This window comes from Bubalus bubalis, chromosome 3 (genome assembly GCF_019923935.1).
Source record: "Bubalus bubalis isolate 160015118507 breed Murrah chromosome 3, NDDB_SH_1, whole genome shotgun sequence".
Lineage (NCBI taxonomy): Eukaryota > Metazoa > Chordata > Mammalia > Artiodactyla > Bovidae > Bubalus > Bubalus bubalis.
In genome coordinates, this window is record NC_059159.1 from 161,706,722 (window position 1) to 161,732,317 (window position 25,596).

At 39.6% G+C, this 25,596-nt stretch overlaps 1 protein-coding gene and 1 non-coding gene across 2 annotated transcripts in view; one reads left to right on the forward strand and one right to left on the reverse strand.

Moving 5' to 3' along the window:
* Positions 1-3,263: 3,263 nt before the first annotated feature.
* Positions 3,264-25,596, reverse strand: part of SVEP1 (sushi, von Willebrand factor type A, EGF and pentraxin domain containing 1) — a 204,599-nt gene continuing 182,266 nt past the window's right edge. The window contains exons 42-48 of the mRNA XM_044940425.2: positions 24,230-24,403; positions 22,880-23,056; positions 17,741-17,911; positions 16,448-16,543; positions 14,645-14,740; positions 8,707-8,800; positions 3,264-3,649 (exon numbers count right to left, since the gene is read on the reverse strand). Coding sequence (XP_044796360.2) covers positions 3,628-3,649; positions 8,707-8,800; positions 14,645-14,740; positions 16,448-16,543; positions 17,741-17,911; positions 22,880-23,056; positions 24,230-24,403 — 830 coding nt within the window. The 3' untranslated portion in view covers positions 3,264-3,627. The remainder of the gene's footprint in view (positions 3,650-8,706; positions 8,801-14,644; positions 14,741-16,447; positions 16,544-17,740; positions 17,912-22,879; positions 23,057-24,229; positions 24,404-25,596) is intronic.
* TRNAC-ACA lies at positions 5,126-5,197 on the forward strand. The gene has a single exon. It is a non-coding gene; the product is annotated as a tRNA-Cys (tRNA).

Sequence of the window (25,596 nt, forward strand, 5' to 3'; positions counted from 1 at the left end):
AGTCTACGGCATTTGTTTGGTGAGTTGTTTGTGTTCTGCAGGTCCAGAAATTGTTTCAATTTATATAATAAAACCATTATAATAAAGATTAATATTTGGTCTGTCATAAAAATATATCTTTCCATTTTATGTACCTTTTTTCCTCTTTTTTTTGGGTCACACTGCTTGGCTTGTGGGATCTTAATTCCCTGATCAGGAAGATCCCAAATCCATACTCTTGGTAGTAAAAAATACTGAGTCCATGGGCTTCCCTGGTGGCTCAGTGGTAAAGAATCCACCTGCCAATGTAGGAGACACGGGTTCAATCCCTAGTCCAGGAAGACCCCACATGCCTCAGAGCAGCTAAGCCTGTGCTGCACAATTAGAGAAGCCACCACAGCGAGAAGCCCGAGCGCCACAACTAGAGAATAGCTCTCATTCACAACTAGAGAAGAGACCCGGTGGCAGCAAAGCCCCAGCGCAGCCAAAATAAATGAAAAAAGAGGAATCCTCACCGCTGGGCCACCAAGGGTTGGTTTTGGTTACGTTTTTTTGAATGACAGCCCAAACTTTTTATTTATTGATGCTATCAAATCTATTACTCCTACCATAATTTTTCTGTAACTTCTAAACTAGAAGATTATTTTAAGTCTTTAATTTTTTTTAGATAATCAATATTTAACTCCCCAATCCACCCTGAATTTATTTCTATGTGGTGAGAATACAAATGAAAGGATTTTCAAATTTTTATCTACTGTCTAATGCCAGTGACCTAACTTTCTAATGTTTTACAACAAAACTGTCACTGGTTGTTGATGCTTCCCTGATGACTTCTGAGTTTTTAAGTAGAATATTTACACTTGCAGGCATAGACATTCACACTGATGTTTTCATGTTTCTCAATCCAGAATGCACCACTTTAATTCCTACAGATTGTAATACTGGAGAAACACCCTTACTTCATTTTTCTTAGAAATTGAAGAATTCACTGTGAATATATTTAGTACTAAAGGTTTAAAAAATAACATTGTTCTGTAAATTGGTACAGCCACTTTGGAAAATACTACGGAGGTTCCTCAAAAAGCTAAAATTAAAGTTGTCATATGAGCCAGCAATCCCATTCCTGGGCATATACCCAGGGAAAACCATAATTCAGAAAGATACACACACCTATGTTCACAGCAGCCTGTTTACAAAACCCAGGACAGGGAAGCAAGCTAACTGTCCACTGACAGACGAATGGATAAAGAAATGCGGCGTGTATACAACAGAACACTACGCGGCCATAAAGAAGAATGAAAGATGCCACTGCAGCAACATGGATGGGCCTAGAGATATCACACTGACGTCAGAAAAAGAAAAATAGATGCTATTCCACATATGCAAAATCTAAAACATGACAGAAATGAACAGAGACAGACTCACAGACAGACGAGAGAACAGACTTGTGGTTGCCAAGGTGAGGCAGAGTGGGGCAGGCAGGGACTGGGAGTTTGGGACTAGCAGGTGCAAACTATCATATACAGAGTGGATGAACAACTAGGTCTTACTGTATACCCAAGGCAACTGTACTCAATATCCTGGAATAAACCAGGATGGAGAAGAGTACAAAGGAGATATATACTATATATATATATATATATATATATATATATATATATATATAGTATAATAAACATATACTATATAAATATATATTGGCTTCCCAGGTGCTGCAGTGGTAAAGATTCCATCTGCCAATGCAGGAGATGCAAGAGACACTGGTTCAATCCCTGAGTGAGGAGGATCCCCTGGAGTACGAAAAGGCGACCCACTTCAGTATTCTTGCCTGGAGAACTCCATGGACAAAGGAGCCAGGTGGGTGCAATCCATGGGGTCACAAAGAGTTGGACATGACTGAGCACGCATACTCGCGTGCCCACATATGTGCGCGCAACCACACACATAACTGAATCGCTTTGCTACACAGCAGAAATTAACACATTACAAATCAACTATATCGCAATAAATAACATTTTTTCAACTGCTTTTAATATTATTTCCCTGTGAATCACATTTTTAGTTATGTAGATCCTCATATCATTTGCAAACCTCACTCATATGATGCTTTATTTCCTTGTCCTGTCTGCATAACTCAACTAATATAACTTACTGTTAGGTATAGATCTTTTAATCTATTCAAACTAACCCAATACAAATTTTACACAGTAGGTACATTTTCAGAACTGAGTTTTGCTTTCAACTGTAGTAGCTTTCCCTAGCTTAAAATTTCTGGTATCACCCTGCTTTTTATTAGATTTAGGATAGTTTTATGATCATAAATAACAAAAATCAACATAGTTTGGGAGTCGATGGGGGCATCAATTAAATAAAACGAATATTCATAAACATGGAAGACTGGTCAAGAGGGTGACTGTTGGAAGAAATAAGGAAGAGGAGTCAGTGGCTGAGAGGTGGAGACAGTGAAGAGAACCACTTGGGCAGTCAAGATCTTTATCGTACGTCTCTTCACAGTGTTACAGTGAGCTCTGTGCCTTGTGTGGAAGCAGTTATCCCAAAGGATGAGATGAATTGACTGTGATTTTCCTATTTTAAACAAAATCCAGTGTTGCGGCTTCCTTCCCACCCCCCAAAGTCTGAGAAAATCTTTATCCTGGTAGAAGGATCATGATGGAGTTAGGGGGAAGCAGTGGGAATTGAGGGGCAGCTCAGCTCTGCCTTAGGCAAACTCAGTTTTGTTTTTTGTTTTTTTTGGAGGTGAAGCCAGGAGCACAATTGTGGCAATTTCCCCCATTTGCCTTTTCCTGTCCCCTTTTCTGTTGTGTTATTCCAATCTCCTTTCTCCCAAAGCAGTGAGTGGTGGGATTATGACCCAGAAATGGGCTCTCTGTTAATCTTCCAATTCTTGCATTTCTTATTCCAGCTGAGAGAAGGAAGTGAAGCACTTTAGTTTGTGAACCATGGTCATGGTTTTTTCCCACCCCCCATCCACTAAGTTGAGGCCCACAGCTTTCCAAATGCTGGAGAAGGAATTAGTCAGGCTGCTCTCAGCACCAGAACAGTGTTTTGCATGGAGGATAGTAGGTGCAATAGTTACTTTCTAATTAAATAAAAGGAAACTTTTACTGTTACAGATATTGTAGACATGGTGGATCCAGCATGAAGGGGTCTCCTTTACTGTCATTTCTCAGTACATTTGATGTAATCTCATAACATGCTAGGGGCACCAGTCACGAATCCTCTTCTTTTTTCCCTCACAAAATGGCACTACTGGGAAAACATTATTTAGTAGCAAAATATATTTTAATTGAAAAATCATTTTAAGTAACTGAATAAAAATGTATACCAGGAACCTTCCAATAGACAGCAGAGTATGTACATTTTGTGAGAGTGGAGCAGCATCTATTTAATATATTTTTATATAGAAAATACAGGCATATTTAAAAATGGAAACATGTACGAAGGTATGTCACAAGAAATAACAAACTATAACACAAAATAAAAGGGTCAACCCAAAGTAACAAGTCGACTGAAACGAGATAAGACCCAGCACCGTGTTGGAAAGTCTTCACGTAAATTGTGTGATGTCCAGGACTGCCAGGAAGAGATGATCCTGCATTTCAGGAGAGCTGGTTGGTTGTGCGGTGGTTAAAACCCAGTCCTCCTTTTCCTAGAACAAAAAACGAAGATTCAACAGTAAAGAAAGGGGAACAGCTGTTTGGGGGCTGATTAAAACACAATTGAAAGTCTCAGATACCTGGCGTCATCTGTGATGTGGTTTGGATGGATGGGGGTCATTCCTTGAGAAAACGAAGGGACACGGAGAAAAAGTACTAACGTACCAGCACACTGGAGTTTTAGTCCTGGCTCTGTCACTAATCTGCTCTGATAATCTGCTCATCTGTAGAATGAGGGCTTTGGACTTCGTGAACCTAAAGGTCTCTTACAGCGTGAACTGTCTACGGTTTTTATTTATGGCATTTGTTTAGGATCCATTTTGTGTGCATAGTCAGAGGAAACACAGTATCTTTCCTTGAGGACTGAACAATTTGGGAATAATTCATCAGTAGAGAAGGCTACAGATTGAGGGACTTAATGCCACAGGGTATTTCTCCACCAGCTGTCACGATGCCTGAAAATTGCTCTGTCAACCAGCTGTGCTGTGCTAAGTCGCTTCAGTCATGTCTGACTCTGTGAGACCCTATGGACTGCAGTCTGCCAGCCTCCTCTGTCCATGGGATTTCCCCAGCAAGAATATCGGAGTGGGTTGCCATGCCCTCCTCCAGGGGATCTTTCCAATCCAGGGACCAAACCCGTATCTCTTAGGTCTCCTGCACGGGCAGTGGATTCTTTACCGTGAGCATCAATTTTTATCTCTTTATTAAGTATGAGGGAGACAATCTTTAAGGCACTCAATCTTGTGGAAGAGAAAGAAGTATTTGTAAACATTTATTGCTTTGATTTCTCAGAAAAGCTTTCTCTCCATCCCATTTCAGGAAATTATATTCCACCTTTCTTTCATCAATGAATTGTCAGTCTCTTCCACCCTTTACCCAAAGGCATGGTAAAAGTTTTAGCAAAATGAACTTTTACATTAGAATAACCCAACCTAGGATCACCATTGACTGATCCATGGTAGGCCCTTGAATTAATCTGGGCTAATGAGTTGTTCTCCTGCAGTTTTAAAATGGGTCAGTACACTGTTTCTGTGGGCAGTGGGTCCTTCCACATGAACTGAGAAGCAGAGGAAAGCGCTCTGCAGCGGGAGGATGGAGAAGATGCTGGAGACAGGAGGTGAGATGGGAGGGGAGAGACTTCAGATGTCTTCAAGACCTCAGTCTGTTTGCCCTCATGCTCAGCCAACCCATATATGGGGTTCCATATGAGGTCCCATTATTGTGATAACAGATTCCTTTCTTTGCTTAAGCCACTTGGAGTTGCAATAAGAGAGTCCTAGCTAATACAGGTCTCCTAGAAAAACCCATCACAGTATAAGGAGAGGGGCGTGCTGGGTCTTCTGGGTTGACCTTTCCTTGAATTTGCCATCATTTTTTTTTTTTATTCCTTTATCAAGCTTTTGAATTAAAAAATCCAGATGTTATTACCTTTATTAATAGCATTTTATTGTTTATTGTTTATAGGGACTTCCCTGGTGGCTCAGATGGTAAAGTGTCTGCCTACAATGCAGGAGACCCAGGTTCAATCCCTGGGTTGGGAAGATCTCCTGGAGAAGGAATGGCAACCCACTCCAGTACTCTTGCCTGGAAAATCCCATGGACTGAAGAGCCTGATAAGTAAGTTATTTCTGGACATCCTCTGGTCAAGAAAAAGTTCCTATAAGGGTAGTTGACTCTTGAATAATGCAGGGGTGAGGGGCACTGACCCTCTGAGCAGTCAAAAATTGGTGGATGATTTTACAATCAGTTGGCCCTCTGTATCTGTGGTTCCACATCCACATATTCAGCCAACTGAAGATTCTATAGATCTATATTGTGGATCTATTGGAAAAAAATCTATATATAGGTTGACTCATGCTGTTCAAACTCATTTTGTTCAAGGGTCAATTGTATTTTGATATTAGGGAACCACACAAACTCTGAGCTTCCTTTATTTATCTGTAAGATGAAGTAGTTGAAACATAAAGCTTAAAGTAAGAATGTTACAAATACTTCCGGTTCCTTTTTGAGTCACGGTCATTCTTGTTGTTTCTATCTTTGCTTTTTTTTTATTTCCCCAGAAATCCTCTCCAGTTTGATTCTCATTTTCTTAGGTTCTTTCAACTCTGCTCTCAGGTAAAACTATCATTTTTATGTTAGAAACTTCTAAATATACTTGTACAATCCAAATTTGTCCTTCAGGGTTCAATTTTTTTTTTCTCTCTGCAGAGATGCATATACTTGAGTTGATATGAAGAAATTCATTAGCATGAAACAGATATTTTCAATAATTAAGTTTGTATTTAAATAGATTTTTGTCTTGGCTGCTACTGCTGCTGCTAAGTCGCTTCAGTCGTGTTCAACTCTGTGCGACCCCATAGACGGCAGCCCACCAGTCTCCCCCGTCCCTGGGATTCTCCAGGCAAGAACACTGGAGTGGGTTTCCATTTCCTTCTCCAATGCATGAAAGTGAAAAGTGAAAGTGAAGTCGCTCAGTCGTGTCCGACTCCTAGCGACCCCATGGACTGCAGCCTACCAGGCCCCTCCATCCATGGGATTTGCCAGGCAAGAGTACTGGAGTGGGGTGCCACTGCCTTCTCCGTTGTCTTGGCAAGTTGACTTTAATAGTCTAATCAAAATTAAGTAAAAGGACATGAAAAAAGAAATACTCTTTTCAGTTAACTGAATTTTTCACTTAAAAAAATGAATATGGAAATACCCATTTTTTAATGATTCCTATAATATAGAAGTAAATGTACATAATACAAATCTAAGTGATGTAATATAATGATGTATATTAAAAATTTTAAATAGAGCTGGTAATATTCCAACACTGCACTATGTATGAGGACAATGTTATAATATTGAAAATATTTTATCAATGGTATGATGCAGTATGTAATCAAAATGATATGGTACTGGCATAAAAAAACAGACCATAGATCAATGAAACAGAATAGAGAACCCAGAAATAAATCCATATATATATGGTCAATTAACTTATGGTAAAAGAAGTTACCATAAGTTCTTCTTTCTCCTAGGAGAAAAACATAGGCCATAGGCTCCTTGACATCAGCCTTAGCATGTTTTTTTTTTTTGATTTGCCATCAAAGCAAAGGCAACAAAAGCAAAAATTAACAAGTGGGACCACATCAAACCTAAAGCTTCTGCACCACAAAGAAAAGCATCAGCAAAATGAAAAGACAACCTACTGAATAGAAGAAAGTATTTCCAAACCATATATCCTATGAGTTAATGTTCAAACTACATAAAGAACTTACAGATATATATGAGAAGATGCTCAACCTGACTAACCATCAGGAAATACAAATTAAAACTACAATGAGATGTCATCTCAAGCCTGTTAGAATTGCTATCATCTGAAAGGCAAGCAATAACAGGTATTGTTGAAGATGTACAGAAAAGGAAATCTTGTGCATTGTTGGTGGGAGTATAAGTTGGTGTAGCCACTGTAGAAAATATTATGGAGTTTCCTCAAAAGGTTTAAAATAAAACTACCATGTGATCCAGCAACTCTCTGGGTATTTATCCGAAGAAAATGAAAACATTAATTGGAAAAGATGTCTGCACTCCCATGTTCATTTTGGCATTATTTACAATAGCCAATACATGGAAACAACCTGTGCCCATTGATGAATGAGCAGATAAAGAAAATTTTCTTTATAAATACACACACACACACACACCTCATAATGGAATATTATTAAGCCATAAAAAGAATGAAATCTTGTCAACTGTGACAAATAGATGGACCTTGAGGTCATTCTGCTGCTGCTGCTAAGTCGCTTCAGTCGTGTCCGACTCTGTGCGACCCCATACACGGCAGCCCACCAGGCTCCCCAGTCCCTGGGATTCTCCAGGCGAGAACACTGGAGTGGGTTGCCATTTCCTTCTCCAGTCCATGAAGGTGAAAAGTGAAAGTGAATAGGCTAAGTGAAATGAGTCAGAAAGAGAAAGACAGATACCGTATAATTTTGCTTATATGTAGAATCTAAAACAAAAACCAGAACCAAACTTACAGATACAGAGAACAGACTGGTGGTCGGCCAGAGGTAGAGGTGGGTCGGGGGTTGGGCAAAACGGGTGAAAGGAGTCAAAAGGCACAAATTTCCAGTTATAAAATAAGTAAGTCATGGGGATAGTATATATAACATGGCAATTATAATTAATAATACCACACTGCACATTTGAAAGTTGCTAAGAGCAGATCTTAAAAGGTCTCATTTCAAGAAAAAAATTGTTATAACTACATACGTGGACTTACATAGTTAACTATACTGGGTGATCACTGCACAATATGTACATATAGAAATACTGAATCACCATGTTATACTAATATATTAAACTAATATAATGTTGTATGTCCATTACACTTCAATAAAAAGTTTATGATAGTTAAACTTTCAAACTATTTTTCCTGTATTTTGGGATAATCTTTTCTCAACTATGATATTTATCTGCTTACAAATGAGAAATCAATTGCTAGAACACATTTTTACATAAATTTTCTTCTAGTCCATTAAATACTGACTATATATACTGTAAAAAATATGGAACAAAAATTTTGACTTTAAAAATAAATGTTCCTTATCATCAATTTCCATACTATTTTTATTATAAATAGGAATGCAAATGAATATCAGTAAACCATATTGAGTTTACCATTTATTTGCATCCTTTCTTATGAAGGGTGCAATCTACCATTCAAGAAGGCGTTAACTTGTTTAATTAACCCCTTTCTCTTTGCCAAAAAACTTTGCAAATTTGCATGTCCTCCTTGTGCAAAGGCTATGCTAATCCTCTAAAATTGTGTTGCTTCAATTTTAGTATTTGTGCTGTAATAAATGTGTGTTTTTGAGAAATCTTTGTTTTATCTGTCAAATATTAAGTAATACTTCTTCATTTGGCTTTAGTTCAAATCTCAAAATGGATATTTCTGGATACAAAATGCTTACCTTAAACCTGAGATAGCTTCTGGCTCTTGGGGCAACTTAACTTGAATTTCAGTCTTCTCATGTTGTAGATAAATAGTAGTTTTTGGTTGTCTTACCTGGAACAGTCATGTCCTGTCCATGCCGAGAGACAATGGCATCGGTTTGGTCTTACGCATTTTCCACCATTTAAGCAGGGAGACTGGCAGACAGCTGGGATGAAAAATTCATGTATTTACTTAATGAATACTAAGCAATCATGAAGATACTCATGAAGACACGCAGAATAAGATTTGACTCTGCTCTCTGCTCCAGCTGCCACCATTCCTCATGGACTGTATCCTGCCAGTTGGCTCAATCTCACATTATTATGTGGTATCACCTCCCTCTGTACTTCCAAGCAAGAATCGATCTTTATATTTAAATCCCAGCTTAAGTTCTACCTGCATACTCTGAGTCCACTAATGTTTCTCTTCTTTAATTATTTATGCAACTAATTTGACAGTTTTGAACTGAACATTATTCATATGCTCAATGAGACTGTCGAGCTTTTGAGAGAGCCAGCAATGAACTCTATGACTGATGAAGTCGTTATATCAGATGTTAATTCTTATGACAGTAGATCAGGCACATAGACTGGCTAACATAACAAATGCTTCAGAAGCCCTCTGTGCTTGCTAGGAAATGTATTTCATGGCTTTTACCAACTTTAATTGGAATTACAGAGCCTGGGGTCGAGTTAAAAATGAGCCACTGATGTAACCCTGAGTGAAAGCTGAGAGATTTACTCTACAGCCATCTTTCTCACAGGTCCATAGTCTCAGGGTCAAACTCTTCTTCTCCATGAATCTACTTGTTAAAAAAACCTAAGGACACTAAAAACAGATGAAGACCAGCCAGTTTAACGTATCAAAGAAAAAAATAAGATACCTGTTAGGAGAAAGTTGGACATGAGAAACATTTCAGTCTCATTATAGCTTGGAAATGCAGGCTTCCCCAGATGAAAAGCTCATCTTTGGTGAGAGATAAAGAAACGTCACTTCTTTATCACTCATTCGTAAAATATAGGGAAAACATCAGCAATCCAGGCACTTGATAAGCATTCAGAGAGGATAAGAATGAAAACACCAATCTTTGCTCTTGGTGAGCTTTCTTGACAAGCAAGCCAACAAAATGCACATATTTGCAATATAACAAAAAGGAAATTATGAGATGAAGCAGGGTCAAGAATAGCAAAAATAAAACTCAGTAATCTACAACTAATTCTCCATAGCTGTTTGCTAATATTAGAAAATCACTCCTTTTCAATACCATGATGATTTAGCAGTAACTGACTGTACTAATAATTTTTAAAAATTAATATTTTTCACTTCCCCATGTAAAAGCCTAACACCTTCCTCCTTCCCTATAACATGGGTGACATCAACATTCCATTCTGGGCACCTTCTCATGCCACCTTCTGCACAGTTTTCTTTTCCTCCACAAAAGTTTTCCAGTGATGACTAATATCTATCTTTAATGTAGTGTATCTTCTGGGGAGATACATCATCCAAGTGCCTGTCAGACCTCTCCCTTGTGTGTTCCAAACTCAGTGTGTTTTTGCGCATGCATGCCTGCGTGCTCAGTCACGTCCAACTCTTTGTGACCTCATGGACTGTAGTCTGCCAGGCTCCTCTGTCCATGGAACTTTTCAGGTAAGAATAATGGAATGGGTTTCCAGTTCCTCTTTCACAGCATGTATTTTCTTAACTCCTTATCTGTACCTTCAACCTCAACTGTCCTTACTTAACTCTTTATCTGTATCTTCAAACTCAGCCTGTCCTTACTTAACTCCTTATCTGTACCTTCAAAGCTCTTCCTTTTGGGTTCCTTGTCTCAGTAAATGGCACCATCTTCCACTCAGAAGCCTAAACTGGACTCTCCTTAGACCTTTATTTCCACAATAAATCTATAGCCAGGTAGTGTTGATTCATCTATCTTCTCTCAAATATATCCTTTTTGGTCACCATTTCTCTAGACTTCATTGAATATGAAAGTGTTAGTCACTCAGTGATGTCCCACTCTTTAGGACCCTGTGGATTGCAGCCTGCCAGGCTCCTGTCTATGGGATTCTCCAGGCAAGAAGACTGGAGTGGGCTGCCCATCCCTTCTTCAGAGGATCTTCCCGATCCAGGGATCGAACCCAGGTTTCCTGCACTGCAGGCAGATTCTTTACCTCTTGCCAATTCAGGCTGGGATAAGTCTCAACAAGTCTGTTTTTAAGTCTTGCTTTCTGCCCTTTTCTGTACTGTTCCCAAAATAATTTTTCTAAAAGAAAATCTAATCATATGATTTTCCTGCTTAAGTCCCTTTAACAGCTTCTGTGGCTCAGAAGACATAATTAAGTATGCACTGCACTTCCTAATCTGGCTCTGCCTAGCTTTATATTTCACTTCCGGTCATATCCCTCCACGGCCTCTATGGCTTCTGCTCTGGCTCTAGTTAGCTGATCAAGTTTGTGTTACACTTCTATGCCTTTGTCTGGAATGAGCTCCACCTGGGGACTCCTCTTGCTCTTCCTTTGATTCTACACTTGTGAGGCCTTTTCTGAACATCTACTGGGACTTCCCTAGTGGCTCAGACCGTAAAGTGCCTGCCTGCAATGTGGGAGACCCAGGTTCGATCCCTGGGTCGACGACTGAGTGACCTCACTTTACATTTGGGGTGGTTTACTCATTTTACTACTGATATGTAGAGAGTTCAATTAGCCTCCAGTCACATACTTATAGGCCATTCTGCTATAGGCCATTCTACATCCCTTCTTCTTTACTAGGCTGGATTCTGGAGAGCAAGATCTCCTGTTTTATACCCTTTTGTATGTTTACTACCTAATGGATGTAAGTGGGATCTTTGCTGAGGTAGCTGCAGCAAAACTGAAAAACATCAAGACTGTATGGCTCATGTCAGGCAGGTGCTTAATGTCAGGGAGCTAAGGAACTAAAAGAAATACAAATAAGTCAGATCAATTGAGCTTTAAATGGCATGTGTGTGTGTTTAGTCCCTCAGTCGTGTCTGACTCTGTGTGACCCTGTAGACTTTAGCCCGCTGGGCTCTGTCCATGGGATTTTCCAGGCAAGAATATTGGAGTAGGTTGCCATTTCCTCCTCCAGTGGATCCTCCTGATTCAGGGATCGAACCTGAGTCTCCTACATTGCAGGTGGATTCTTTACTGTTGAGTGACCAGGGAAGATCCTTAAATGGCATGGTTCTAGCTAACTGTGTAATATCTAGAGATGGAATGTTAGAAAAGAGATTTCCGTGGTAGAGAGCAAGTTTAGGGATAACAGGAAACTTAGGCAGGCCTTTGGAGGTGAGTTGGAACAGGCAGTAGCCATGTCTTCAGGGGACAAGATGCGACTGGCAGGAAGGGAAGTAAGTGTATCAGCTGTGCTGCTGCCGGTCCACGCAGCACCTCAGGAGGCAGAAGAATCTGGGCTGGATGTGGAGCCAACAAGCAACCATCTCAGGTTCTTAAACAGGGCAAAGATATGCCCAGAGCTGTGTGTAATGGTGTTATCTTGGAAATAGAAATGGGAAGGTTAAGTAGTAGACTCTGGCAGTGATCCAAAGGAAAGGTCTTCTACTAGTTGGTAATAGTGGAGATAGAGTAGGATGCAAGAGATATGGAGTGGGAAGAAACAGAAAGGAGTGCTGATACTGGCAGATGAAGGCGGAAGGCGACTTGAGAGTGTCTCCATCTGGAAGCATGCTGCCAACAGCTACAGAGATAAGATGCCTGGGAAAGGGCAAAGCTGGTTTGCAGGTAGGTTCAGTTTTGTATACATGAGAAATATAGATAAATATGAAGGTTGGGGCTCCACCGCTGGCTCAGTGATAAAGAATCCACCTGCCAACGCAGGAGACATGGGTTCCACCCCTGATGCGGGAAGACCCCGTGTGCCTAGGGGCAGCTAAGCCTGTGTGCCACAACTGCTGAGCCACGCTCCAGAGCCTGGGAGCTGCAACTACTGAAGGCCAAGTAGACCACTAGAGCCTGCGGTCCGCAACGAGAGAAGCCACTTCAGTGAGAAGCCGGAGCACCGCAACTAGAGAGGAGCCCCCTGCTTGCGGCAACTAGAGGAAAGCCCGCACAGCGACAAAGACCCAGCAGAGCAAAATAATAAACAAACAAACAAATAAAAAATTAAAAAAAAACAAGGTTGATTTGTGATAAAGAAATACCAAACATTACTTTAAGACTTTCAAATACCCCTTGCTCTAGCCCTACTTTTTCTTTTATTTTTATCTCATTTTGTTTATCCCAATTTTTCTTGAGGTATTTCAAATTGGTTCCTTTCCTCTATAACCAACAGAGTCATAACCAATGTAAGCCATTAAAGGAATCTAAAAGTTGTCTGTGTTTTCCATAAAAGTTTATTAAATAATAAGTGAGAACATGAGATGGTGATATCAGATTTTAAGGGGTGTTACAGGCTTTTTTGAGACTTTAGTGAAAGTTATGAGCCCACTTATGCGGCAAGATACATACATCAGATCAGATCAGATCAGTCACTCAGTCGTGTCCGACTCTTTGCGACCCCATGAATCGCAGCACGCAAGGCCTCCCTGTCCATCACCAACTCCCGGAGCTCACTCAGACTCACGTCCATTAAGTCGGTGATGCCATCCAGCCATCTCATCCTCTGTCATCCCCTTCTCCTCTTGCCCCCAATCCCTCCCAGCATCAGAGTCTTTTCCAATGAGTCAACCTTTTAATATAAGAGTGAAATGTCATGGGTTCCTACACCACCCAAAGCTCATCTATGGTACTCTAAAATCAACAAGGTTCACAACAGAGCACTAGTGATAATACAATCAGGAGTCAACCACTGTACCATTTCATTTGACCTCTGTCTTTTCTCTGATGAAAATAAAAATGGAGAAATGCAAAAAAAAAAAAAAACAAAACCAAAACCAAAAAAAGAGTTTCAAATAAAAGCTTCAAATTTAGCCTCCAGTATTACATTGTTCCTTTCCTACACTCAGGGATGGCTCACTTTCAGCTTTATGTGGGGTTGCTGTACATCTGATTTTGGGGTTTTGCAACTTTGACTCCCATTTCCCTGACTTGCTTCTTAATAGCCCCTTTCATCCTCCCAAACCTCCCAGTTTGGAGGCTAAATTATATAGTCACTTGAGCCTTAGAGTTCGTGACAAGCTCTGGTGTCAGTTGGCCTGCTCTGTTTTACAATTAACCTCACTAGGAAGTGGTATAATTATTATTTACAAGAGGAATAATAAGGGTTAGAGTTAATGCAAAATAAATACAGTGAGTTCTATGCTTTTAACAGTTGCCTGACAATTAGGACATTAAAAAGGTAAAAAAATCTATCATTTTAGACTGTGGGATTATTTAGACAATTACTGAAAAACCTGTCATACACGGGCACTATGCTAGCTACTGAGAATATAAAGATCACAAATATCCCTGTCCACCAGTGGCATATAATCTAGTGAGGGCAGGGAAAGATCAAAATCAAGCAATTAAACAGACAGCAAAGTATAGCGGATAGGCAGGTATTTGAGCATGGGTCGCTGTGAGGACATGTTTATCACAAATCAACAACAGTTTGTTACTGTCTTCCATGATAAGGAACCATCTGTTGTTGAGTTATTTCACTTTAACTTCAATTGTATTTATTTAGAGCCTGTTCTTTCTAAAGAGTTACTATGAATTTAGTGATTTAGCTTCATAGAGATTTAAATCAATATTCTTCTGAACTTCCGCATTATGTTTTCTCTACATTCTGCAACATAGAGCAAATGACATGAAGAAGGCTGACCAATGAGTTAACTCAGATGCTCGTATTTGTCATACAACCCTGAGAGGTGTCTCTGAGGTAGACATAGGTTGAGCACTGAGACCACCATTCAAGGGACCATCTTGGGGAATTTGTGAGAAACCCTGATACCCTTCTGTTTTACTGCCACCTCTGAATCTGAGTCACACTCATTGGTGTTCTCTAGGGTTTCATGGAACCCAGGCACCAAGAAAACCAACTATGCCAGGACGCCTACCTGTATGACAGCGGGATCCTGTCCAGCCAGGTGAGCAGTCACATTGATAAGGGGCCACACAGCGACCGCCGTTCAGACAGGGAAGAATGCAGATCGCTAGAAAGGAGATCAAAAAGGACTGGATCAAAACCCACACACTCAGACATGATTGAGTGTTCCAAAGATATTTTCCAGGAGGAGTAAAACCTTAGATGACCCACTAGATAACCTTCCCATATATGCTGTGTTTATTAATCAGTACTATTGGGAAAACACAATCCAGAAAGTCAGTCTGGACCCTTAGCCTCGTGTAATGATTCCAATGCCAAATGCACTCCTTCTGAGAGGACACACCGAAATCGATGCCCGCTAAGTGCTTTCTCTTCACAAAATAAGCAGAATGTTTTTCATTCATTATCATTTCAAATTTCCATTACAAATTACATAAAATGCTCTAAGAGGGTTTGGCTGCCTTGAGGTTCTCTTCTTGGCTGTAATTAAATATGAAAATGGCAGTCAAATAAGCTCTTCCGTGGGCTGGTGTGGGCAACACTTTAGTAGCTGCTACCCTTTATTTCCTTGGAGCTGAGGCCTAATGGTGACTGAATCTGGCCTCCCTGACATTCTCCATGGCAATCATTTCTCCTACTAGAAATCACTGAGACTGTTTACTGACTTGGTATTCAAAGCATGGTTCTCAAGACCAAAACACTGGCATTACATAGGACTTAGTTGGAAATGCAGACTCTCAGGTCCTGTCTTGGATCTACCAAATCAGAACCCGCATTGACCCTCTCCTAGGTTGTCTGTAAGCACAGGAAAGCCTGGGAAGCCCTGATTGAATGCACTACAAGCACCTGTTCAGCAAAGCCAGGCCTGTCATGATCCTTGGCATTCTAGCAGGTCACACGTGGAAGCCCTAAGTAGGAAGGTAGGACTGGGGAGAAGAAGAAGGAAAAATTCTCTTCTTTCTGAATCACTGTGAGAACACTTGATTTGGTGAGCAATTAGCATCCTAAACTGATTTCCATTGTATATCTTCCTTTCTAGATTAGTTGAAATACTTACACTTTAAAAAGTTTCAGAATTTCTAAGAAAATGTCTGGCCTTAGGAAAAACTGATATAGACCAATGGCCATCATATTAATGATTCAATGTGATTAATATACTCCCAATAATTTTATCCATGTGTATATATAAAGATTTTGAAACAAAGTATAGTTTAGACATTAAAAAAATTAAAGCCACTTTTTCACCTTCTCCTGGAAACTCAAATTTAAATGTATTTTTTTCTGAGGACTGAAATTCTGTATTAAAGTATCAAGCATTGTCTAGCTACTGGAGTACCAATTTATTCTTTTTTAATTGGAAAGAGCTACCCTTAATGAATGATGGGCTCCCTATCTTACCTGCAAAGTACAATTTTATGCAATGCCATGAATTTACACTAACTGTAGCAAGAAGCAGCACAGAAGATAAATGGACTTGAGATAAAGGGAGACCAAGGTTGGGAAACCCTTTATTATAAGCTGCTTCCCAAGAAGGTTCCTGGAAATCTGTAGGCAGGTGGAGATGGCCTTAGATGGATCTTGATAACTGTATTTTCAAGGTCTGTAATATTCTAGATCTTCTGCAACGAAATGACATATGTAGATAAGCTCTCAGCCCTTTGTCTGGTCTGTTACGGGATTTAAGCAAGAAAATTCCTGCCACTGGTAAAGCCAGTTCCTAGTAATGCCCCTAAGTTGACAGCTTCCAGGCAAACCATCAGAACTCAAAGTAAAATCTTAGGACACAATTTGTAAGATATGAGGACAGACTCACGCTCTTCACAGAGGCGACCCATCCAGCCGTCTGGACAGGAACAAGCATTTGGGCGTTGGCAGATCCCTCCATTCTGACATGGGAATCGACAGACAGCTGAAAAACAAGCAGAATGGGTCATAAACATAGGGGATTCGGGAAGGCAAGGCTGGTTGTCAGAAAATAGGATTGATCCTTTACATTTCAGACTATTCCCTTGAATCAAGTCTTAACGAAGAGAAACGAAACCCAGTTTCAAGATTTGGCTGGGGATGAATGTGAGGGGCTCAGGAGGAACATAAACAAGTTTGGGTAGTTCTGAGATTATAACTATCAAACATTTTAGTAGTTTGGGGATTCAGGGCAAAAGAGAACAAAGTGGTTTTTATAAAAGATTGTCTCCGTTTATCTGGACCAGGGGAAATGCCTTTCTAGGAGATTTGAAAATTCCCTTAAAGGAAGCCTTTGATGGCTAATAGCTCTCTGGTGCTGCCAGGGTTCCCCATTCTCTTAAAGAAGTGATGATACAAACAAGTAAACAGACACACAACTCTCATTTGACTTCTGACTTTAAGTGACACTTGAGCTATTTCTTGAGGAGGTAGCTCCTCAGCACCCCTCTCAAGAGGAGTTTGCATTTTTTCTTACAACTTATGAGCTAACAGGCACATGAAAAGATGCTCATTATCACTAGTTATTAGAAAAATGCAAATAAAAACTATAATGAGGTCATTGGTCAGAACGACCATCATCAAAAAGTCTAAAATAATAAATGCTGGAGAGGATGTGGAGAAAAGGAAACCCTCCTATCTTGCTGGTAGGAATGTAAATAGACACAGCCACAATAGAGAACAATGTGGAAGCTCCTTAAAAGATTTAAAAATTTACCATATTAGTCATGATAGGATCCCAAATGGGGCCTCATTCCTTATGGGGCACTGGGGTCTGCTAAGGATGGTTGGTTAGAACTGGTATCTGTATTGAAACACCTGAGTGTCCAGGAGGTTGACCTCATGACCCAGTCATGACACAGCTCTGCCTAGCGCCTGGAGAACACTCCTAAAGTCTGGAGAGAAGACTTGCTTAAGGAGCCATGACTGACTCAGAAAGGGGCCAGGTACTGGGCCAAAGGTCTTTGTGCAAGCTTTCAAAACTCCAACTTGTAAAGTTAAGAAAAGTAACACACAGGATAAGAGAAAACTGAAAGCCAAGGAAAGATGAAATAGCATGCCTACTAGCTGTTGGCCATATCAGACTTCCATATACATTTTCCTACAGCTTCACTAATAACTAACCATTCAAACATCTCCTTACCTCTGCAGACAGGAGGTGATGTCCAGGTTCCATTCTCTAGGCAAACACTCCTCAGGGAACCCTCCAACATGTATCCACTGTAACAGGAGTAGGTGATCATGTCCCCGTACTGATAATGTACGCCTCGGGCAATTGCATTTTCTACGTGAGTTGGTGGACCACATGAGATTTCTATAGGAAAATAAACAAACAAAAAATAAGCTTGCGATACTAACCCAGCCAGTGGAGAGAGAGCATAGTCTCATCTCTAGGACTTAAAGAAGAAAGATAAAATACAAAAAGGTAACCTTTTAAACTACATTAAATCTAAAAGACACCAGAAACTAAAAGCATCACCTGCTGCTCTCTAGAAAAATTAGATGTACAAGATCAAAGATTTTGCCTTCTGATTCATGTGTTGAAGCTGAGGTACTTTATACTCCAGGCATGAAGTCTTGTCTTCTTATACCTCACCAAAGAGATATAAGAATTTCAATTCAGGGTGCTTAGCTTATCAGATAAGAAGAGAAGTGGATGCGGATTATTTACAGCCGATCACTTTAAAGATCACGATTTGCAGGAATACAGATTCCATCATGGCTGTTTCATCAGTGCCTAGAACAGCGCCTGGCGCAGTGCGCTCTCAATAAATATTTGAAAAATGAGTAAAGGAAGGAATATTGTCTCTAACCTAAAGATAACTCCATTTACACAGCTTGACAGGGTTTATGAAATTCAAGCTTTCACATTAGTTTCCCTCTTTTCAAGACTATAAGCAGTGACCCTCTTCTTTTGGAATATGTAAGACTGAAGGATAATCCTCTTTTAAAAGTGCATGTTTTGAATATTTAAATAAAAATGTTTATAACTAATTTTGCTTTGGGAATTTTATGGGGATAAATTAGATAACTAGAGTTGTTCCGCAGTGCCTCATACAACAAGGGCTGGATTGGAGCCAGGATTCTCATCAGTTTCCAGTTTGTACAAGGCTAACTTTTAGATGAGTTTTCATGAACTGGCTTTTAAAAGGCCACTTTCTGGCCATAACACCATTTAAAAACTTGCCAGAGGCCATGATCAAATGTTCTGATTCTTCTAAATTTTCTTTTCCTTCTAAGGTAGTTAAAAACATTAATTCAATCAGTCACATATCAAATAAACATGTATTCATGCCTTACTGTGTACAAGAAACTGGAAAGAAATAAATGAAGAAAACGTGGTACCTTTGCTCAAATGGGTAAAGACAGATAAAGAAATACAGTCACATAATTTAAAAACAGCTGTATTAGAGGCCTGGTTACCATACTGCAGAAAATTGAGGTCAGTGTAACTAATTATGCCCAGGGGATTATCAGTGACAGTGGTCTTTGGACTAGGCTGTAAAACTTGAGTGAATCAGAGGACTATGGCTCCCAGGTTAAAGGAACAGTAGGTAGAGAGATAACAGTGAGCTGCTGGTTGGTTTATAGAAGTGGTTATCAAAGCAGATTTCAGGCCACCTATGTGGGAATCAGCTTGGATTCTAATTAAAAATGCAAACTTCTGGGCTTTCTGGCTTATGAGTCTGTATCTTACATACTCTCTCCAGCAGATTCTTATGCCCATTGAATATTAATCACTGATTTGTACTGATAAATAGCAGGATGAGGTGAAAAGGATGAGGAAGGTGGCTAATTCAGTCTCAGGAAGGATATCTGTTCTAAGCCACAGACCTCCTGTCTAATAGAAAATGCAAAAGAGGGACTGGGGATAACAAACAACTGTGGAAAGTGTCTCCTCTCCTAGGCAACCCCTGATCTTCTCAAGAATATTGAGGAGTGATTAAGCATGCACTGAAAGGACATTTGTAATAAAGGCATGTCCCTCCTTGCTGGTGCTTCCGGTGCTCTGAGTAGTAAGTCTCTGGGAGCCAAGACCAACGTGAGGATATGTGGGTAGAATCAGGCCACTTGGCTCACTTTAGTTCAGGCTAATGGCTTTAAAGTAGCCTAGACAGTCTGGCTTATACATATTTAGTTCTTCTCACTTAACTGGGGGTAGATTTCATCAGGATTTGGGAACCAAATCCCCAGCTAAAAGTATGATAAACACTTTCCTGGAGTAAAATCAAAATTCTAATGCTGCAGTAGGCTGCTGGTTGAAAATTCAGGGGTTTGGGGTTATTTTACACTTTCTATCAGGAGATAGCAATATCAAAAATATATATCAATTCATTTATTTTTTAAAAACAAACCTATAAGATAGGAATTTCTGGTACTATTTACAGATGAGAACTCCAAAATTAAAGAAGTTAGGGCACCAACTAAAGAAGTTGAGGATTAGGACATTTTGAGGATAGAATTCAAACCCAGGAGGGTAGGATATTGGGCAGGAAAGATGCATTATGTGTGTTAAGAAGCATCAAGAGTTCTAAAAAAAAATGAATGAAATAATGCTATTATTTTAATAATATTATTATTAATAAATAATGAAATAATGCTATGAATGAAATAACGCCATTCGCAGCAACTTGCAATGATCATACTAAGTGAAGTTAGACAAAGACAAATATCATATGATATTGCTTATATGTGCAATCTAAAAAAAAAGGGTGTAAATGAACTTATTTACAAAACAGAAACAGACTCACAGACACAGAAAACAATTTTACAGCCACTAAAGGGGAAGGAGCTGTTGTTCAGTTGCTCGTTGTGTCTGACTCTGCAATCCCATGGACTGTAGCACACCAGACTCCCCTGTCCTTTACTATCTCCTGACATTTGCTCAAACTCATGTCCATTGATTGGTGATGCCATCCAACCATCTTATCCTCTGTCACCCCCGTCTCCTCCTGCCTTCAATCTTTCCCAGCATCAGTGTCTTTTCCAATGAGTTGGCTCTTTGCATCAGGTGGTCAAAGTATTGAGCTTCAGCATCAGTCCTTCCCATGAATATTCAGGACTGATTTCCTTTGGATTGATTGGTTTGATCTCCTTGCTGTCCAAGGGAATCTCAAGAGTCTTATTCAGCACCACACTTTGAAAGCATCAATTCTTCGGCACTTGGCTTTCTTTATAGTCCAGCTCTCACATCCATACATGAATATTGGAAAAGCTATAGCTTTGACTATATGGACCTTTGTTGACAAAGTGATATCTCTGCTTTTTCATATGCTATCTAGGTTTGTCATAGCTTTTCTTCCAAGGAGCAAGTGTCTTTTAATTTCATGGCTGCAGTTACTGTCCTCAGTGATTTTGGAGCCCAAGAAGATAAAATCTGCCCCTGTTTCCATTTTTTCTCCATTTGCAATGAAGTGATGGGAGCAGATGCCATGATCTTAGTTTTTTGAATGTTGAGTTTTAAGTCAGCTTTTTCAATCTCCTCTTTCACCACCACCAAGAAGCTCTTTAATTGCTCACTTTCTGCTATTAGAATGGTATCATCTGCATATCTGAGGTTGTTGATAGTTCTCCTGGCAATCCTGATTCCAGCTTATGATTCATCCATCCCAACATTTCACATGATGTACTTTGCATATAAATAAGCAGGGTGATAGTATTCAGCATTGACATACTCCTTTTCCAATTTCGAACTAGTTTGTGTTCCATGTCCAGTTCTAACTGGTGCTTCCTGACCTGCACACAAGGTTTCTCAGGAGGTAAGTAAGGTGGTCTTCAATAATTCTCATCTCTTTAATAATTTTCCACAGTTTGTTGTGATCCACACAGTCAAAGGCTTTAGCGTAGTCAATGAAACAGATGTTTTTCTGGAATTCTCTTGCTTTTTGTATGATCCAGCAAACGCTGGCAATTTGATCTCTGGTTCCTCTGCCTTTTCTAAATCCAGCTTGAACATCTGGAAGTTCTCAGTTCACATACTGCTGAAGCCTAGCTTAAAGGATTTTGAAAATTACCTTACTAGCATGTGAGATGAGTGCAATTGTGTAGTAGTTCGAACATTCTTGGGCACTGCCTTTATTTGGGATTGGAATGAAAACTGACCTTTTTCCAGTCTTGTGGCCACTGCTGAGTTTTCCAAACTGGCTGACATATTGAGTGCAGCACTTTAACAGCATTGTCTTTTAGGATTTTAAACAGCTCAGCTGGAATTTCATTATCTCCACTAGCTTTGTTCATAGTAATGCTTCCTAAGGCCCACTTGACTTTACATTCCAGGATGTGTGGCTCTAGGTGAATGACCACACCACTGTGGTTATCCAGGTCAAGACAGGGTTAATCAAGGTTATCCAAGTCATAAAGGGAAAGGAGGGGGAGGGATAAATTAGGAGTTGGGATTAACAGATACACAGAAATATATAATATATATATATATATATATATATACACATATATATATAAAATAGCATAGGGCGCTGCATTCAGTATTTTGTAATAATTTATAATGGAAAAGAATTTGAAAAAGATTATATACAGATATATGTAACTGAATCACTTTGCTGTCCACCTGAAACTAACAACATTGTAAATCTAGTATACATCAGTAAAAGAAAAAAATAAAACAGCAAATGCTTATGTATATTAAAATATTAAAAAACCCACAAAGACATGTCAAGAGTTGTCACAAGGCTGCAAGAGAAGCTGCCAGACTGATACGTATCAGCACAGTGCTAGCCCACAGGTTCTCCAGGTGTGTTTTTAGGACCAGCAGTAATGCCATCAGCAACACCTGGGAAACTGTTAAAAATGCAAATTCTCAGGCCTCACTCCAGACCTACTGAGTCAGATACTCTAGGGTGGGCCCTGTTTGTACCATGCCTGCTAGGTGGTTCTGCTATCCGCTCAAGTTGGAGAACTACTGTGAAATAAATTTTCTATTCCAAAGCCCATTAATGGATAGTTTAGAGACTCGACAATGCGGCGAAAAATACGTATTTTAGATTTAACATCCTGCCCATTCCTAGAAAAGTGTGATTTGAAAATCTATTCAAGTGAATCCTGGTCAGGCAGGTTTTAGCCTAGTTCTGTTAAGTGTCTCTTTATGTTTGGATTTCAAATTAAATACAAAAAAATTTTTTAAAATAGGACACAGAAGTTGATGACCATGGTAAGACAGAGATCTAAATATTTACATGTAAGTTACTTGATTGAAAATAATCTCAGGAAGATGAGAAAATTTCATTCCCCACTGAGTAAATTCACTGGCTCGTACGTGTCCACTTACTTTCACATTTGGCACTTGTCTGTGTCCACGTCTCGTCGGGGTTGCACGTGATGGTGCTCTGGCCCCGGAGCAGGAAGCCTTCCCTACACTTGATAGACACGTTTTGATCAACATAGAACTCCTTTTCAGAAAGCACAGCGTTCTCAGGGATCACAAATGGGACAGGGCATGGATTTGCTGTTAAAAAGAAAAGAAAATGCTTACTGATATTTTCTCTCCTTTTTTAGTTTGTTTCTTTGAAGGCAGAGTATGAACTCTGCCAGAGCTGAGTTCCCAGTGATGATACTATGAGGCTTCAAAATATAGAACTTCAGACATTACATAGACTTAGTTTGCATCTCCATGGAATTATCTGTCAGGATAAAATAGGTAAGATCTGAAAACATCAAGCTATTCAACCACTAATGCGTGGTCCTAAAATTCTAAGATGGAAAATTAAAGGCTTGTTCACAACTGCAGCCCTTCACCAGTGAAACCAAAGCTGCGCTAGAAACCAAGGAGTATATCAAACATCCCCTTCATATCTGAAGACTATTCAGAACGTGGGATGAACGCTTCCTACTGTCCCTGTACTTTCTTTTACTGAACATCCTTCAGAAGGATGAGCCAGAGAAAAGTCAGACATTTCTCAGAGAGCTGAATATAACTTTAGACCCACACTACTCTATCAGAGCATCAGAGCTTAAATTATAGAGTTTCCCAGGCTTTTTGGTAAAAATGGACTCATTTTTCTACGGGTTTGAAGGAAAAACAGGAAGTGTTGCTTTTAATGTAAGAGTGTGATGCACATACAACACCGATTTCACGCAATTTCAGTTTTTCTAATTTTCAATGGGCACAAATGAAGTCTTTGTTCGTAAGAAGGGTGTCAGCTGAATTCCAAAGGTTTGATTAATGCGTTGTAATACTTTAAACAATAGCTAGAGTTTTCTCAATTTATACCTTGCTTGGGAATATTGTTTTCATTCCAGTGGCTATAGCTAATTATCTTCATACACTGTATTTATGTTTACTTTATTATATTAATATTGAACATTAAATATATTTTCTTTCATCACTCCTATCACATGCAATTCATTATACATTTATGTCAAATTTTTTTAATTAAGTTGCATTTTCTGTGAGTGTTTTTGGACTTGTACTCATCCAAGGAATCTTATGAAAGCTGATTCTCAGACAGGCTATTTTATATAATACAGTTGATTTTTAAAACACCCCATAGTATTCAGCTTGGATATGCACAGATTTCTTTCTCTGGGCCAATCTCACTTATCAATGGAGTTTCTACTATGTTTTAGACATACGGGGAAACTGAATCTGATTTAAACCCCTCCTATGGTCAACACACACGTTTGCAGAGAGGAACAGGGTGGCTCCAAGTCCCATTTTCTGTGCAGGAAGCCTCGGGCGCCCCTTCAAGGCTGTAGCCTCTGTTGCAGGAATATATCACGCTGGGCCCAGCGGTACTGTTTTCAACTTCAGCTTTCCCATTCAGAAACTCAAGTGGAGCTTCACACATGATCTCTAAGAAGAAAAAGCAAAGCCTCATCTTAAATGATTCTCCCAACCCTCTTCTTTATACAAGGAATTTACATCACTTATTTGATAATTTAGAAAGAAAAAACCACAGAGAATAACAGGATTCACAAACAGTGTTCTATTACTATCTTGCATTCCAGAGATAAAAGCTATACAAACCATTATCATTGTAATTTGAATTAAACCTGCTGCAAAATGAAAACAATCCCTTCACCAACCCCAGAAAGAAAGAAAAAAACTGAAATAGCTCAGTCATGTCAGACTCTTTGCGACCCCATGGACTGCAGCCTACCAGGCTTCTCCGTCCATGGGATTTTCCAGGCAAGAGTACTGAGTAGGTTGCCATTTCCTTCTCCAGGGAATCTTCCCAACCCAGGGATCGATCCCAGGTCTCTCACATTGCAGGCAGACGCTTTACCCTCTGAGCCACCAGGGAAGCCCCCACCGTAGCAGTTTCCTATTTCAGACACATTTCCTTTTCATTCCCCTCTTCCCTCCTCCGTACATACATTCACTTTTGATCATGCACTGTTTGATCATGAACGACTGAAACAAAAAAAATGCTATTATCTGGAATGCCCATTGATGTGAATATTGAGATGTTACTCAATGTTTATGTATGTCTTTCTGTATGCACACACACAGAGTTCCCTTTTAGAGCTACAAAGTCAGACTCTCCACTGAACATTAGCCATATAATATTGTTTAAAAGACTTAGGATTCCTATTGCATACAAAATCAGCTCATTAATCTACATTCAAAACAAAGTGAACAAAACTCAGGTAACCCAAGTCCTAGTGTTAGCTTGCCACTAACTTCATTTCTGATACTGGGCAGGTCACATCCCTTCTCCTAGTTCATTCTTTCTCATTGGTTAACTGAAGCGGGTAGACTAGATTATCCAAGAAGTCTCTTCTGGTTTGAAAATTTGATAACTCCTCCAGAATTATTAAGAGAAAAAAAATTTTAAACTTGCCATTTGACTGGTTTGTAACTATTGCATTTAAATACATTGCTTTTTGGCAGAGGAATCATATGAGCCATATCCTAGGAACTGAGTCACTTGAATTCCCCCACATCTTGCTAAATAAACTTGGCTGTCCTCATACAATGAATTAATGCAAAATTCCAGCAAAAATGTGAATATTCATTTGTTGGACAGATGTGGCAATGTTAAG